The 17,293-nt window shown below is 38.9% G+C and overlaps 4 protein-coding genes across 4 annotated transcripts; 2 read left to right on the top strand and 2 right to left on the bottom strand.

The window, feature by feature from the left end:
- The first annotated feature begins 1,575 nt into the window (after positions 1-1,575).
- Positions 1,576-4,281, top strand: LOC149740874 (transmembrane protein 272-like). The gene is made up of 4 exons (XM_089873073.1): positions 1,576-1,804; positions 2,322-2,381; positions 3,074-3,280; positions 3,561-4,281. The coding sequence occupies exons 1-4, from the start codon at positions 1,750-1,752 to the stop codon at positions 3,806-3,808; spliced, it is 570 nt and encodes a 189-aa protein (XP_089729199.1). The 5' UTR covers positions 1,576-1,749; the 3' UTR covers positions 3,809-4,281.
- A 382-nt stretch (positions 4,282-4,663) lies between these two features.
- LOC149740873 (uncharacterized) lies at positions 4,664-11,413 on the top strand. The gene has a single exon (XM_089872132.1). It carries the CDS (start codon positions 4,664-4,666, stop codon positions 10,013-10,015), a length of 5,352 nt encoding a protein of 1,783 aa, XP_089728258.1. The 3' UTR covers positions 10,016-11,413.
- Positions 11,414-11,766: 353 nt separating this feature from the next.
- Positions 11,767-15,011, bottom strand: LOC149740872 (PDZ domain-containing protein 11-like). The gene is made up of 4 exons (XM_089873075.1): positions 14,575-15,011; positions 14,028-14,126; positions 13,673-13,733; positions 11,767-13,337 (listed from the first exon to the last, which is right to left on the bottom strand). The coding sequence occupies exons 1-4, from the start codon at positions 14,806-14,808 to the stop codon at positions 13,300-13,302; spliced, it is 432 nt and encodes a 143-aa protein (XP_089729201.1). The 5' UTR covers positions 14,809-15,011; the 3' UTR covers positions 11,767-13,299.
- A 255-nt stretch (positions 15,012-15,266) lies between these two features.
- LOC149740871 (cyclin-dependent kinase 2-associated protein 1-like) lies at positions 15,267-17,187 on the bottom strand. Its single transcript, XM_089873076.1, has 3 exons — positions 17,008-17,187; positions 16,599-16,742; positions 15,267-16,178 (listed from the first exon to the last, which is right to left on the bottom strand). Exons 1-3 carry the CDS (start codon positions 17,030-17,032, stop codon positions 16,111-16,113), a joined length of 237 nt encoding a protein of 78 aa, XP_089729202.1. The 5' UTR covers positions 17,033-17,187; the 3' UTR covers positions 15,267-16,110.
- Between the last annotated feature and the right edge of the window lie 106 nt (positions 17,188-17,293).

The following is a 17,293-nucleotide window of genomic DNA, read 5'->3' as shown; positions in this document are numbered from 1 at the left end:
TGGAATTCTACCCCAACACATGATACCGGTATCATGCGTTGGGGTAGAATCTCACTTTTTTTACTTTTTTAAAAAATCGGATTTTTTCGAGTTTTGGTACAAACACATGATACCGATATCATGCGTTGGGTTAGAATCCCACTTTTTTGACTTTTTTTATAAAATCGGATTTTTTCGAGTTTTGACACAAACACATGATACCGGTATCATGCGTTGGGGTTGAATCCCACTTTTTTTACTTTTTTAAAAAATCGGATTTTTTCGGGTTTTGTTACAAACACATGATACCGGTATCATGCGTTGGGGTAGAATCCCACTTTTTTTACTTTTTTAAAAAATCGGATTTTTTCGAGTTTTGGTACAAACACATGATACCTGTATCATGCGTGTGGGTAGAATCCCATTTTTTTACTTTTTCAATAACAGGATTTTTTCGAGTTTTAATACAAACACATGATACCAGTATCATGCGTTGGGTTAGAATCCCACTTTTTTGACATTTTTAAAAAATCGGATTTTTTCGAGTTATGTTACAAACACATGATACCGGTATCATGCATTGGGGTAGAATCCAAATTTTTTGACTTTTTTAAAAAATCGATTTTTTTTTTTATGTTTTGGTACAAACGCATGATACCGGTATCATGTATTTGGGTAGAATCACACTTTTTTGACTTTTAAAAAAAATCGGACTTTTTCGAGTTTTGATACTAACATATGATACCGGTATCATGCGTTGGGGTAGAATCCAAATTTTTTGACTTTTTTTAAAAAATCGGATTTTTTCGAGTTTTGGTACAAACATATGATACCGGTATCATGCGTTGGGGTAGAATCCAAATTTTTTGACTTCTTTAAAAAATCGGATTTTTTCGAGTTTTGGTACAAACATATGATACCGGTATCATGCGTTGGGGTAGAATCCAAATTTTTTGACTTTTTTTAAAAAATCGGATTTTTTCGAGTTTTGGTACAAACATATGATACCGGTATCATGCGTTGGGGTAGAATCCAAATTTTTTGACTTCTTTAAAAAATCGGATTTTTTCGAGTTTTGATACTAACATATGATACCGGTATCATGCGTTGGGGTAGAATCCAAATTTTTTGACTTCTTTAAAAAATCGGATTTTTTCGAGTTTTGATACTAACTTATGATACCGGTATCATGCGTTGGGGTATAGAATCAATTTTGCTACAAACGTATGATACACTGAGGATCGGTATGTGCTTTCCTCGCACTTTGGAAAATAATGTAGCATGAGAACATAAATTTGACAAAAAGTTAAAAATGTTAAACGAGTCTTATTGACCCTGATCACAGCAAATTTTTAAAGAACAATATTTATTAACAAAAGTATATTTTTCGTCCAGCAAAACTTTTCTGTCCCCAGAAACAAACATCAAATGCAAGATATGAATAATTTCCTTCGCAATGCAGAAACACTTCATGCGGCAAAACGTGCTCTGATTCTCTGTGGTTTATGACGTAGGCAGCTGAGGAGATTAAGTTATTCTCACAGTGTAAACATCAGAACTGCCTTAGTTTGTTGCTTGCCATATTGTCTGCTGAGCAAATTCGTGTGAATAGCTACACAATTTTAATCAGTTTTTTTTTCTAATTTTTTTTCTAAATTATTACCGGCAGATTCAGTTTATTTAGAATTCATGCAAAAAAAGAAATATTTAATGTTTTATTTAAACTAGTTATACTTAGTATATAGAATAGAATTGTCGCTAGTGTTCATTATGTCTTTTATTGCTAATTGGATTCGTTGGGTCAACCGTGCAATATGTAGTACATGTAAGTAAACGATTACTTTATAAACGATGTGAAAGATCTGAGTTGTTTTGCTATTTGTATTTGTGGTTCTATCTACATAAACACCTTTAGGAAATAATATCCAAATATCCTGATCGTGTTTTAAACAATTAACAACGGTCTGTTGAAGTCGTGAGGACACGGTTTTAAATTTCTTTGAATGTTTTTTGTTTACTATACTTAATGGGATGAGAATATAGAAAAAAAGGTGTCCCATCCTCCCCCACCCTACTATATAGAACTTATTAAACTTAATATATATACACAGATTCTATGAAATATAGTAGGGTGGGGGAAGATGGGACACCTTGTCCTTCTACTTCCTCGTCCCATGGTAGTAAAGAACATTTAAAGAATTATAAAACCGTATCCTCACGACTCCTATAAACCGCTGTTAATTGTTTAAAACACGATCAGGATATCTGGATATTACGTACTAAATGTGTCCCATCTTCCCCACCATACTATATAGAATTGATTACAGTCATTATATTCACAGTTATCATCGTACCGATGGTCACTGCGTGGTTGGTAGTCCCTCTTACAATGATAGTAGTCGGTAAGTGTTCAAATACGTTGTTGTTTTGCCAAAAACTGAGGTTTCTTTCATGAAATATTAAAGTTGTCGTATAAAATATTCATGCCAGCTTATTAAATGTTAAATGGATGATATAACTCATTCACCCTCGCGTGGCTGAAAAACCACAAATACCTATAACATGGGTGTTCTGTTTCATACACCTCGTGGTCGTTTACGAGTATAAAAACCTGCGGGTTTGGTGATTATTTTTTTGGTTTCATGTTTTTTTTATGTACGGCTTTTAAACAACCCATTAGTGACCACTGGGTTAAAGCAATTGCCGATAATAAGTGTCACTTAAGCCCACAATGGTAGCAGCGACGAGCCTTGAATCCATAACCGCTGGGTTGGAGGCGTGCGAGGTAACCAACTGCGCCATCACCCCTGCACGTATAGTTTTTTTGGTCGACCCCACACACGGCTAACTAGAGATATAGTAGGGTGGGGGAAGATGGGACACCTTTTGATTCTATTTTCTCGTCGCATTTGATAGTAAACAAAGAACAGTCAATGAATTATAAAACCGTATCCTCAAGACTTCCATAGACCGTTGTTGAATATTTAAAACAAGGTCAGGATACTTGGATATTGTGTTAAAGGTGTCCCATCTTCCCCCATCTTACTATATGTAGTATGCCGTGCCCCACATTGTCGTTGCGGTGTTTTCGCAGGGATTCTGAACCTACGACACTGCAGTATTGAGCCCAACATACCAGTATGGTTGGTGGTGGGGGGGTTTATGGTTCTAGCGACCACCACCTGCGCTTGTAACTGCTGCCAGGTTAACAGTACGAGGGAAGAAGACGAGAAACGGTCGAATTCGCAAACAATTTGTTCAATTTTGATCACTATATTTCATGTTATCTGGTTCGTAATTGGTAAGTTGGAATTTGGGTTGGAAAATATTATCCATTAGGAGAATACGTGGTAGCTCGTAAAGTTGTATAGTAGGGTGGGGGGAGATAGGATGCCTTTTCATTCTATTTTATCGTCTCATTTGGTAGTAAACAAAGAACATTCAAGGGATTATAAAACCGGATGCTCACGACTCCCATAGACCGTTGTTAATTGTTTAAAACACGATCAGGATATTTGGATAATATGTGCTAAAGGTGTCCCGTTTCCCTCCACACCACTATAATACCTCTGCCATTACAGGAAACGCCTGGGTGTTACGAATATTCGCACCTGTGACGCAACTGAGTGACGTAGTTGGAGCAAACAAGACAATTACGAACAGTAGTAATGCCACAACCGAAGTTACAATCGAGTGCAGCCATATCACATACTATCTCGCATTCACTGTAATTATGTTAACATATATATTGCTCGGTATTTTGTTGTTGGTCATTTTTATATCTTGTTTCGTGTGTCGTGTTAGAGATATTTATAATGTTAACGACTAAAAGTCAAATCTGTAACGTCTTAATTTGCTTCATAATTCGCTCTTGCTTTGTAGCAGCTTATTTATGTCCCCTAATTTTAATTTCTCATGCGTGTGTATTTTATGTGTTATGTGACGTCACAATTACGCCACGTTTTGGCTGCTGGTAATCATTTTTTATCTTTCTTTTCCGATCACCTCGCAGTCCAAGTGTACTGTTGTATTTATATCTGCCAACATCCATCTTGTTTGAATAGTTACCCCTGAGCGGCCCTGTGTGTGCCTGCTATCTTGTCCTAAAATTGTTCGGTAGGTGCTATGTTTTTTATATATCGTATTATTTTGTGTAATATTATGTAAACCGTACGCCCTGTGTGTGTGTACTATTTAAGTGTGTATGTATCACTTAAGTGCCTGTGTATTATTTAATCGTGTATATATTTTTTGGAAAACCGTGCGTACCCGTACAAAATAAATTCGTTTACAACAAATCAACGTACGCGTTTTCGTCAATCTACAACCCTCGTGTGACCTGTCGGGGCGACCTAGGACACGCCTCTCATAGACCGTTACATGAAAGTTTTCGAACATTTTTGAACATTTCAGTTTTCGAACAGTCAAGTTTTCGACGAGTTCCAGTTTGAACATTGCGAGCTATTCTAAGCTTCTCGGACGAGTCCGAGTTATTGAACAATTATCGCTGTTTCCCTTTTGTATTTTTTTGTTGTACGTTTTTTGGGTATTAACCCTTTGTACCTTTTTAAAGTAAACCTTCGGCAGCCTTCCGACAGTTATAATGTCTACGCGTTCGAACATAAGCCACCCCGCGGAATCACCAGTTATAGAAACACCTTCCCCAGTCGAGACGCCTGAAAGAATGGCCACCAACCTTAAGAATCTTGCCTCAGTGAAACCCGCCGCGGGCCCGACTGACTTACAGCCCATAAAAACGAAAATTGACAATCTGTATATAATGGCCGAAAAGGCTATATTAGCCAGAGACGATACGTCCTTAAAATTTCTTAGAGATGAGCTGGAAGAGGCCCATACTAGACTTTTCAATTTCTTCAACCCGTGGATTGAATCCCTCCAAGGAGAAGCACGCGATAACGCGGAACAAGAACTACAGTTAATACTGCGGTCAAAAAAGGAATTCGAAGTCAGAATATTAGAACTTCCGTGTCCACTCCAGTCAGAAGTGAGACCAAAGTCCGTGCCCGAACGGACAGACCAGCATGTGACCGAACGGACAGACCAGCATGTGACCGAACGGAGCATCGTTGCATCCAGTCGCTCAAGTCGTACTCGTTTTTCGACCACAAGTACATCTGCCAGTGCAAGGGAGCGAAGACAAGCCCTTGTAGAGAGAGAATTGGCATTCCTCGAAATGCAACGAAATGAAGCTCACGCCGTAATACAGTTGAAACACCTGCAGAATAAACAATGCGAAGAATCGAAACAGCTGCAGAACAAACAAAGCGAAAGAAAAATAGATGCAACGTATGCATTCAGAATCGCGGATGCGAAGGCCCGAATACTCAATGAACCGCTACAACCGATTGAGCTAAAAGATGAGTCCGCTTGCTCAGATCCTGCTGCTGGTACTCGACCACCAGCTCCAAGCCCTGTTTCCGTACTACGTCCTGGACCTGCGAACCACCTAGTTAAGAATACAACTCCCGAGGTGATAAGTGACCACTCCCGAGCTGATCAGCAACCTAGTCCCCGAGAGACTTACTGTGAACAGACAGCTCAGAACTATCGCAATAATAATACTCCCCTGGTGAAGTTGGCTGATGTCAAACGTGCATCCTCATTCGATACGGCAGACGTTTTTCCTAGTATAGTAAGAGCCGTCGGCGAGGGTATGCATATGCCGAGACCCGAATATTTGACGTTTTCTGGTGACCCGATGGACTACTGGATGTTTATTCGCAACTTCGAAGCGAATCTCGAAAGCAAGGTAACTGACGATAAGCTAAAAATGACACTGCTGATGCAACAGTGCAAGGGAAAAGCCAAGAGTCTTATCCACCATTGTTCTGTTTTGGATCCTCATGAAGGCTACATTGAAGCGAGGAAGATTTTGTATGAGACCTGTGGAAGGCCTCATGTCGTTGCAAGAGCATTTGTGAAAGAGCTCACTGAGGGTCCCAACCTGAAACCGGACGATGCTGCCGGGATCCGTAGGTACGCTCAGATTTTGCAGAAATGTCTGCTTATACTTCGTTCGATAAACAACTTAGGTGATTTGAACACCGTTGATCGTCTCGTTTCGTTAGCAAATAAACTGCCTTACGAATCACAGAAGTTGTGGCGTCGTCGTGTCGCCCGTATACAAAGTCGCTTCGGAAGTGAAGCCACCTTTTCAGATCTCGTAGAATTTGTTAATGAAGAGGCCGCTGTTGCCAACACGTTAAATGGCCAACTGTGCGTATTTAGAAAAAACGACGATAATAAAAAGATGAACCGACCGAAAGCCAGATTCGCGACATGTGCGAATAATGTCACTCAATTTGGTGCTGAAGCACCACAGGGCTATCCAGTCAAGGGGTACCCCAGCTGCTATTGCTGTTCCGGAAACCACTACTTATCGAAATGTGAGGTTTTTCGTAAGTGGACGTTAGAACGACGCCGAGACTTTCTTAGGGAGAGGTTCCGATGTTTTAATTGTTTTGGTTCTCGCCATACGTCGAGGACATGCTCCAAGAGAAGCGCCTGCAATGTTGAGGGATGCAACAGAATGCATCACGGTTTACTACATGACAATAAACCACCAGTGGCGACTAATAGAAAAGACATATCTGAGGCTAGTCGTACTGCTAGTAATGTAACTTCTGCGAACTGTAATTCTGTCAAGAAAACTTCGAGTTCCTACTTTTGTGTGATTCCTGTCAAACTTTATGCTAATGGGAAAGAACTGGCTACGCACGCCTTCTTGGATCAAGGTTCTGATACAACGTTTTGTGACAAGAGAGTAATCGAACGCTTAGGTTTGTCCGGCAAGTCGAGACAAGTTACCATGAACACAGTTGGAAGAAGACCTGTGAAGCACGACGGATTCAGTGTCGACTTTACGGTCACGTCTCTCGATGGCAGCGTGGAAATCCAAATCGAAAATGCCTTATCCATAGACAGAATACCCGTATTCCCGAATCCGAAACCCTCAGCCATGGAACTTGAATTGTTGCCTCATCTTCGTGATTTGGATCTACCCGACTCGAGCGGGGTAGAAGTGTTGTTACTGATCGGTACTGACGTTCCGTACGCACATAGAGTTCTCGAGGTACGGACAGGAGAAACTAAGCACCCGTTTGCTGCTAGGACACCTCTTGGCTGGTCTCTTGTTGGTCCTTCTTTGCGATACCCAGCCATAGACAACGTACACGTGAATTTCCTGCTCTGCTCCGAACAGTTGGACGAGCGAATACAAAGATCGTGGACAGAAGATTTTACGGATGACCCGCGTGATCTTCCATTCCCCACCTCCGTTGAAGACCGGCACGTTCTTCAACTTATGCAAGAAACTGTGAAACACAGCAATGGACACTACTATTTGCCGCTACCATGGCGTTCTGGACTATCACTCCCATCAGGAAGCCGCCAGGTGGCCGAGCGACGTTTGTCGTCGTTAAAGAATCGCTTGTACCGTGACGAAGCGTTAAAGGAAAAATATGTCAATCAGATCCAAGACTACATCGACAAGAATTTCGCTGAAGTGATTTCTAATCCTGAAGTTGAAAGTGGTAAACATTTGTGGTACTTACCACACCATCCAGTTTTTCATCCAAGGAAACCCGATAAAGTGCGCATCGTGTTTGATTGTGCCGCACAATATAAAGGAGTGTCGCTTAATGATGCGATATTGCAAGGCCCAGACCTAGTAAACAGTATAGTGGGCGTTCTAACAAGATTTCGAAAAGGAAAAGTAGCACTAGTTGCTGACGTGGAATCAATGTTCCACCAAGTTCGTGTCCAAGAACCAGATTACGACGCTTTTAGGTTCCTGTGGTGGCCTGGAGGCGAATTATCTAAACCTGCCGTGGAGCACCGAATGTTGGTTCATATTTTTGGAGCCACCTCTTCACCGAGCCTTGCCGCATTCTGTCTCCGCCGAACAGCCGAAGAATTCGGCGACCGATTCAGCGCCAGCGTCGCTGACATTGTGAAAAATAATTTTTATGTGGATGACTGTCTGACATCTGCAGACACTGTGAAAGATGCAATAGCTTTAGCGCAGCAACTTCGTGCCCTTCTGCAGTTAGGAGGATTCCGTCTTACGAAATGGATGTCTAGTCATCAAGAAGTTCTCGACGAAATTCCGGCTGCTGAACGAGCAAAAACTATTACAGACGTACACCTACAAGGTTCCGTTAAGGAAAGGGTACTTGGTGTTCATTGGAGCGTGAACAAAGACGAATTTGGATTTGACGTATCGAACTCCATGGAAGGAAAGAAGTTCACTCGTCGTAACATTTTATCCGCTGTAAATACTTTGTATGATCCGTTAGGCTTTGCAGCGCCTGTAACCTTGGTTGCCAGAATTCTGCAACAAGAAATTGTGAGAAAAAAGCTCGATTGGGATGATGAACTCCCGGAAGCCGATATTAACGAGTGGAATAACTGGCTCAATCAATTACCTGATCTACACAAACTCACTTTGCCCCGTTGCTTTATACCTCCCCAGCTTGGAGAAGTAAATACGTACCAGATGCACCATTTCGCTGATGCATCAACCAATGGATACGGAACTGTATCGTATCTCCGTACCATCGATGACGTAGGAACCACACATTGTGCCTTTCTGTGTGGCAAATCAAAGGTCACTCCCCCTAGGACAGAAAGTATTCCGAGATTGGAACTTGCAGCGGCAGTTCTCGCTGTGAAGGCCGACAAATGGCTACGAAGTCAGTTGAATTTCCCTAACTGTGAATCTATATTTTGGACGGACTCGTGTGCTGTTCGACAGAGCATATGCAACGTGGGAAAACGCTTCCACACCTTTGTTGCCAACAGGCTGGCGAAGATACACCGACAGACAGTGCCTTCACAGTGGAAGCATGTGAATTCTAAACTTAATCCCGCCGATATTGCTTCTCGTGGTATGTCCGTGCAAAACCTGATTAAATCGCGGTGGCTAAAAGGACCGACGTTCTTGTGGCAGACCGAAGAGTTCTGGCCAAAGCCACCGGAAGCCAAACGCGTTATACCAAATGAATTTCACCCTATTGATAGAAAACCGATAGCAGTTAACCTGTGCACCCAATTGGAGTCGACTGACCGACTCATCGATCGATATTCAAGTTTGGAAAGGCTTAAAGTGTCAGTAGCTTGGCTGATGCGCTATAAGTCATATTTGCGCCAGAAGGGTTCGGTAACAACTGGTAAACTCAATACTGCTGAACTGAATACTGCTGAGAACGAAGTCATTAAATACGTACAAAGACAAGCATTTGCTTCTGTAATTGAATTTATATCGTCTGAAACTGCCGACGTTCAATCTGATCGCTGTTCCCGTCGTAAGTTAAAGAGACAGTCAAGATGGATGTCAAAACTCAACCCGATGCTGGTAGGCGGAATTCTTCGCATCGGGGGGAGATTGGAGAACGCTATGATCGCATTTGATCTCAAACACCCTGTTATTTTACCATATGATCATAAACTTACTGAGTTGATCGTCAACCGACATCACAGAATGGTTGGGCATTCTGGACCTGCCCATACATGGACATCGTTACGCCAAAGATTCTGGATCGCAAGGGGCGGCGCCGCCGTTCGAAGAATATTACGCAATTGTATGCTTTGCCGTAAGAGAAACGCGCCGCGTGGACAACAGCAAATGGCCGACTTACCTGCTGTCCGATTGACGGCAAATGAACCAGCGTTCACTTATACTGGAGTTGATTGTTTTGGTCCGTGGTTGTGCAAACGCGGACGATCTGAAGTGAAACGATACGGATGTATTTTTACATGTTTATCAATGAGAGCCGTCCATATTGAAATCGTGCATGATTTATCTACAGATGCCTTTATCAATGCACTAAGGCGATTTATCGGACGGCGAGGCAAACCCAAGGAAATTTACAGCGACAACGGAACGAATTTCGTTGGAGCCGAGCGAATTTTACGTGAATCACTACAGAATATGCGAGGAGTGGAGTCTTATTGTCGTCAACAAGAAATTGATTGGAAGTTTAATTGTCCTGCTGCTTCGCATATGGGAGGATAATGGGAACGACTGATTAGGTCCATTCGGAGGATCCTAAATACAATGATGACTAAGTATCAAACGCTTACCGACGACATGCTGCACACTTTGATGGTAGAAGTAGAAAGTATCCTGAATTCCAGGCCACTTTATCCGATAACAATTGACCCCACTGACAACGAACCACTGACACCCAATCATCTGCTGTTGTGTCATCCGTCACCGAACATGCCACCCGGATTATTCGACGCCAAAGATTGTTATAGTCGTCGACGCTGGCGACAGATCCAATTTCTAACAGATGAGTTTTGGAGAAGATGGTCACGAGAATACTTACCCACTATCGCATTAAGACAAAAATGGCCGGATCGGCAACCAAATCTACATGTTGGAGATATTGTGTTGATTCCCGATGATTCTGTTCCCCGTCGAAAGTGGGATATGGCCAGAGTCATACGTGTTTACCCTGACAAGCATGGCGTTGTTCGCCAAGTAGAGTTAAAAACAAAACTGAATACCATCAAACGGCCAATCCATAAGTTATGCCTAATCTGCCGAGATAATACAAAAGTCGAGCAATAAATTATCGTGCATTTCGTTTCGTGTTATCGATATAGCCCGTTTTGTCCTTTTTATGCCAGATTGTTATTAATATATTTGTCCTCTGGCGTTATACTTCTTTATGCTTTATTGATTGTTTATGTTTCAGTATATGTTGTGTTGTTTTTTAACGCTCTGAATTTATGAATGGAAGTTTCTGTTTATATTTTTACGCATTGTTTACATTCCGTCAGTGACGTCATACTGGTGAAAATTTGTTTGTTTACATCGTACGTAGTAGTTTTACCTCTATTTGTTTATACTGTTCGTTATTATTCCGCAATTTATTCGTTCCTTCTGGTTTTGATTTTAAATGTACTTCGTTTCGTACTACCCTTGTACATTTGGGGGGAGGATGTAACGTCTTAATTTGCTTCATAATTCGCTCTTGCTTTGTAGCAGCTTATTTATGTCCCCTAATTTTAATTTCTCATGCGTGTGTATTTTATGTGTTATGTGACGTCACAATTACGCCACGTTTTGGCTGCTGGTAATCATTTTTTATCTTTCTTTTCCGATCACCTCGCAGTCCAAGTGTACTGTTGTATTTATATCTGCCAACATCCATCTTGTTTGAATAGTTACCCCTGAGCGGCCCTGTGTGTGCCTGCTATCTTGTCCTAAAATTGTTCGGTAGGTGCTATGTTTTTTATATATCGTATTATTTTGTGTAATATTATGTAAACCGTACGCCCTGTGTGTGTGTACTATTTAAGTGTGTATGTATCACTTAAGTGCCTGTGTATTATTTAATCGTGTATATATTTTTTGGAAAACCGTGCGTACCCGTACAAAATAAATTCGTTTACAACAAATCAACGTACGCGTTTTCGTCAATCTACAACCCTCGTGTGACCTGTCGGGGCGACCTAGGACACGCCTCTCATAGACCGTTACAAAATCAACTTGGCTACTTCACCGAAAACCAGTTGAAAACATTTTTTTACGTAATAAGCATTTCAGAATTTTTGTGCGGACGCTGAGATATTTGCTGTTGAAAAATAAAGACTGAGAAAAAAAAATTAGAAGAACAAAAAAAGTGATTTTGTTTTTTTAACCAGTGTTTTGGTATTTTCCGATATAAACTTATTCCCAAAACATTAGAAGCCTAATATATGTGAGCACTCAAACAATGCCAACCATTGGTTAGAATATTAACTTAAATACAGATGTCCACTTCTATTGATTTAATGACATTATAACAGAGGTACCATGTAAATGTAAAGTACAGAAAGAAATTCACTTTATCTTTACCAGTGTAGGATAGTTATAGTAGGTTGGGGTAAGATGGGACGTGTTTTCATTATCTTTTATCGCCCTATTTGGTGGAAACACAAAATAAAATGCAACAGTTATAAAAACGTATTCTCACGACTCCTATAGACCGTTGTTAATTGTTTAAAACACGATCAGGATATTTGGATATTAAGCGCTAAAGGAGTCCCATCTTACCCCACAGTACTATACAGCAAAAAATGGAAACTACTCAGTTAAAACTGTTAACAATGTTGAGAACTTGAGAATATTATCATAGAAAGACTAACCAGTGGTGCAGGAAAAGAAAATTATTGTTTTTTACTGTTGTTGTTTATAAAAAGTTTAAATTTTTCCTAATATAGATTTAATTTTTTGCTTAATTTAATCAATTAAACAGAAAGCAATAATTTTCTTTGCGTGCACCAAAGAACAGACAGTGTATAAATTAAAACACAAATACTATTTTATTAGTATGGATTAGAATGGAATAAAGTATATACTGTAAAAAACATACAAAAGCATAAAAAAGTGTAATATGAATACTTAGGTGTTAAACCTGATAAACAATATAAACTGTTATATGAAGCTTGTTAAAGTCGTGACCAGCAGCAAAATAACGAATGTTTTTATAAAAGGTAAATAAAAATTATAATAAGATTGTCATTGATAATCTATCTAATATAACAAGTTTGTTTCGTGTAGTTTGGAATTAAGCAATAATTATCTAATGAGTTTTTAAAGGGTATACCAAAAAAAGGGAAATTTGTGCATAAATAGATATGCTCAAATGTGATTAAAAGGTACCATCAAAGTTTTAAAATTTTAAACAGCTTCTAAAAAAACGCAAAAAGCTCAAAAAAATTTTGCAGGTTTTGCACACATTTTGAAACTTTAGTGGTACTTTTAAATCACATTTAGGCATTTTTATTCATTCACAAATTTCGATGTTTTTGTTGGTTTGCCCCTTAACAGTTTTAACAAAATACTATACAATTAGATATAAGTAAAAAATGTACTAAACATCACATTTGGCACAAAGTTAATTGGAACACTGAACACAAGTTGCAGTTTATGAGTTGGGGACAAAATTTAAACAGACTAATATTGTAGGATTGTTGCTCTAAATATTCTTTCAATGGCTGATCTGGTATAAAAAAACGAGGTGTCTTTCTGACGTTGCTGTGACCGACGAAACGTCAGAAATACACCATGTTTTTTTATACCAGATAAGACATTGAAAGATTGTTTACATTCTGCCTGGTATTAAATGTAACAGAACATTGTTGCTTTAATGTTGGAATGATTCAAATAAAATATTAATTTAATTTTTTCGAGTGCAAGCATTTCTAACATTGAGTTAGCAGAACTAGTAAGTGCATAAGTTATCATCAATATTTGTACGTATCAACTATGTCTCACTGCAAACCATTTTAAACAAAATATTAGATCTATACCAGACCGATTCGTTCTTGTTGAAGATTAAAACCTGAAAACAGGTTTGTAAAAGTTACATTTATTTTGTGGCTGGTAAAAGTTACTGTACATTTCAACTTATGTTCTATTCTATATGGGTGAGGTTCTTGCTCCTTGAGGATCTAGCTTCTAGGATTTGGGTGAGATTTGGCTTATTACCGTGACATACTACAGCTTACACAAAAATCTAAATAACCTTATCAGTAGTTTTAAAGCCAGCTAGGTAATAGGCCTATTCGGTTTTGGGGTTATGGGCCACTCCGGGCCTAAATCCTGGGACCTATGGTGTAACACGCTGCACGACCTCACCCACATAGAATAGAAACCCAACATGCAACACAAACTCACCATATGGGAAATACCGAACTTCAAGTTGAAGATCGTCGGACTTTTGTAAAAGCGAAACAGCCTGTAGAGTTAGGAGTTAGAATGAAAACATTGTATGAATGAAGGATGGCATTTGCTTTATCCACATATGACGAGGCAACAACAGTTGTTATACCAAGGGTGTTCTGTTTCACTCAACTAGTGCCTTCTTACAAGTTATCACGTATGTAACTTAAATAGCCTCGCATGGCGGGGCAACATCAGTGGTTATAACACAGACACAGGTGTTCTGTTTCACACAACTCGTGCCCGCTTACGAGTGGACTTTTTTCTAACTAACAACTTATTTGGGACCACTGAGGGACAAACTACATACCTCATCATGGCCAATGTCTTCAAAACTTGTGTTGTTTACTTTCAATATTTTATCCCCTGATTTTAAACCAAGTTTGTCTGCATCTGAACCCTTCAGCACCTGTGAATGCAAGTTAGATTGATACATTTTGTTCTAAGACATGGGCACATGACCAACAGCAGGTTTGCAGAGTAAGAGAGATGCTTGCACGTTTTGAACAATTCCAGAGTATGTTGTGTTGTGGTAGGACTGGTAGCTTTTATGAAAGGAACCAAAGAGCCAGTCTGCAGAGTGCAGAGTATGGCAGATGTACGACCCATTTTGTTTACAAACTTCTGGTTATGAATGTTATAAATTGTCCCACTCACGCCTATTAATGAAACAATGAAACAAATCTGTATCAAATTAAATAGGATTTCCTAACAGGGCTGGGAAGATCTCGTCAGAAACTGCCATACTCTGCGAACTGGCCAACAATACTATCACACCTATATGTAAATGAAAGTAACCTATTAATGTCAACTAGTGCGATAGGGCTAATAATACTATTACTACGGCTGCTACATACCTTAGACACATAAACTCCATATTCGTCCTTCTTCCCGCCTCTTATATTAAACCCCAGTGGTTGATTTCCCGTTCGTTTTATTGAAACTGTTCTCGGGAGAAAAGTTATTAAATTGTTGTTATATTGGGGGTTGTCTCTTCGTTCTTGTGGCGGGATCCAAGACGGTGGATTCTCGTAGGCGGGCAAATTCGGGTCTTCCTTCGTTTTATTCTTCTTTTGCTTACTTTTTGACATTTCTAAGTTATTTTATAACGACTAACAGATTTACAAATCGCTACATACATTTGTATGCAAACAACTTCTAATAGAGGTTGTATAACTTCGTAACAATACAAGGTGTGGCAGGCTCGTGCTGTCACGATCGACGTTTGTTATTGTGGGTGTTTAAAATATTTGTCAAGAGTTTTTTATTAAAATAAAACAATAACATTTAACAGCGAACGGTTACAACCTAAACTTACTTACATGTCCTAATACCTAAACGGTGCGCGGTTGGCCTACGGTCCAATCGGCAACAAAAACCGCACATAAAAGTTATATATACATAAACTGGTGTTTACACATGAAGTATTTACTAGGAAATCAACAACTGTCAACGGGTGTATAAAAGGTTGTTCTATTAAGCCGATTACTTTGTATTTGTGTTAACGCGGCGGCGCATCCGCTAGAAAACTTGATAACAACACACTGAGTCAAGAGCCCTGTTTGAACTTGAGGGGTTATATCTCCTAATTTATATAACAACAACAAAAATTTGAAAGGAAACACACAAACACATTACACTGAATAAAGATATAACTGATTTGTTTTCTGTTATGTGACCATGGGTTTGGAGCAACCTCTTTTAAGTGTATTTTCAAACAAAGGTAACAGCATTGTTTCCATATTTCTTACAATGTGAGCACTTAAACTGCAGCAACAGCGGTGACTGCTCGGTACATAAATACCGTATAGCATAAGAAGCCACAGTTGGAAGATAAAGAAGCAAATAAAGAATGAAATGATACTTAAAGTCGAATTTATATTATTTTTTTAACATTTAAAAAAAAAATTTATATACTTTGTTTTTATAAAAAAAATATTAGTTTTTGATTTGCATTTAATAACATTTTGCAATTTACCAAACAATCATAAAAAATAAGAAGTGAGTACAACTATACACAGGTAAATTGCTTCTGTTATATGGTGTCTAAACCTGTTTCTTTACTCCAATATACATGATGTTCTGAACGTCAGTGTGCATTTACATATTTATTAACAGACATGTTTCAGTATAGAATTCAGGAGGTAAATATGACAATTATAAATGATGTTGAAAATGACCCTCGTTTGCATCAATACTTGAACCCTTGTAATTTTGTTTCTAAACACTTAAATCAGCTGCTCCCTTGGAATAGACTAAATTGATGCTGTATTAAAACCCTGTTGTAAATATTAGAACAGTGCACAGTGACTTTCTGAACACCCTGTACAAGCAATACATGAAGTGGATTGGGCGAAAAACACAGAATAAGTAATTAAACACAGGTGCTGCTATCATGACCTTGCACTTCGTTCAGTTTCAATTAAACATTCCCTCACTAAAGCTCGAGCGTGAAGTATTCCTAAAAAGAATTTTTTAAATTGCTTTATATTTAGGAGAATAGGTAATGCCCACAGAAGTTTATTTGAATTTATATTCAATGTTAGTGTTGGGTATTGGTTAAGTTAACTGTTCAGTTAAGAACACTTGTTTTGTTTTTCTATTCAATTTAATAAAAAACTCACAAGAGAGCCATAATATCATGTAGTAGAAGTAGGCTATAAACAAAATTAACATAATTTGGAGTTCTGCACTAGTAAAGAATCCTCAGTACGTTACAGATTAGGCTGGTGGAAAGTGTTAGAGGTTGGTAGTTGGGGGTTATTAGTATGGGGGCTAGTGGGTTTAGGGGTTAGTTGTTAAGTTTAGCGATCGGATATTGTAAGAGATGGGAATTCACCCCATAACACCCTGTAGTATATTAACATAATTTATAATTCACCTCGTTTCAATCTGTCACTTGCGCTTCTACTACCGGCATAAGTGGGTTTAATGTCTTTTCCCAATTCTTCAATTACAGCCAACAGGTCTGCGTATTTACTTTGTGGAATAGAGTCCGTCATATACATTGGCATTTGTCCACTACCTGTTAAAAATGGAATACTAGATAAATTTAAATCAGCCATTTTTAATTGCAAACTATAATTGGAAAACAGGAATGTTAAAGTCTAAAAATCAACATTAGTGAGGAATCCTCCGACCTCCGGTATGTTACAGATTAGGCTAGTGGAAAGTGTGGTTATAGGGGTTAGTAGTTATATGGATAACATAAGGGAGGATTCTTTACTAGTATCGAAAACGATAATTTAAACGGCCCAACAAATCTTGTTTAGGGACTTTTTTGGACCTACCGCCTTGATAGAGTTTTCCAGACATTTTTAGCAGTTCAGCTGCAGTTAACGTTAAATAAATAAAGATTCCGATAAATTTTGGCAATTGTGAAGTATTGTACACAAATCACGCAAATTCTCGTAATATTTATAAGTTTTTATCTTTGCTAAAAAAACAGAAATTAAAAAGTTAAAACGTAACCTTTAACCTAACTTATACAACACTAATAGATATGACAAAGAATATTTAAAACGGGGACAAAAAAATGTTTAAAAACGCTATAGTATCACAAGAACGAAAGATTTA

This window comes from Ciona robusta, chromosome 2 (assembly GCF_009617815.1).
Source record: "Ciona robusta chromosome 2, ASM961781v2".
NCBI lineage: Eukaryota > Metazoa > Chordata > Ascidiacea > Phlebobranchia > Cionidae > Ciona > Ciona robusta.
Note: the sequence above shows the minus strand (reverse complement) of the source record. Positions and strands in the feature narration are given on the sequence as shown.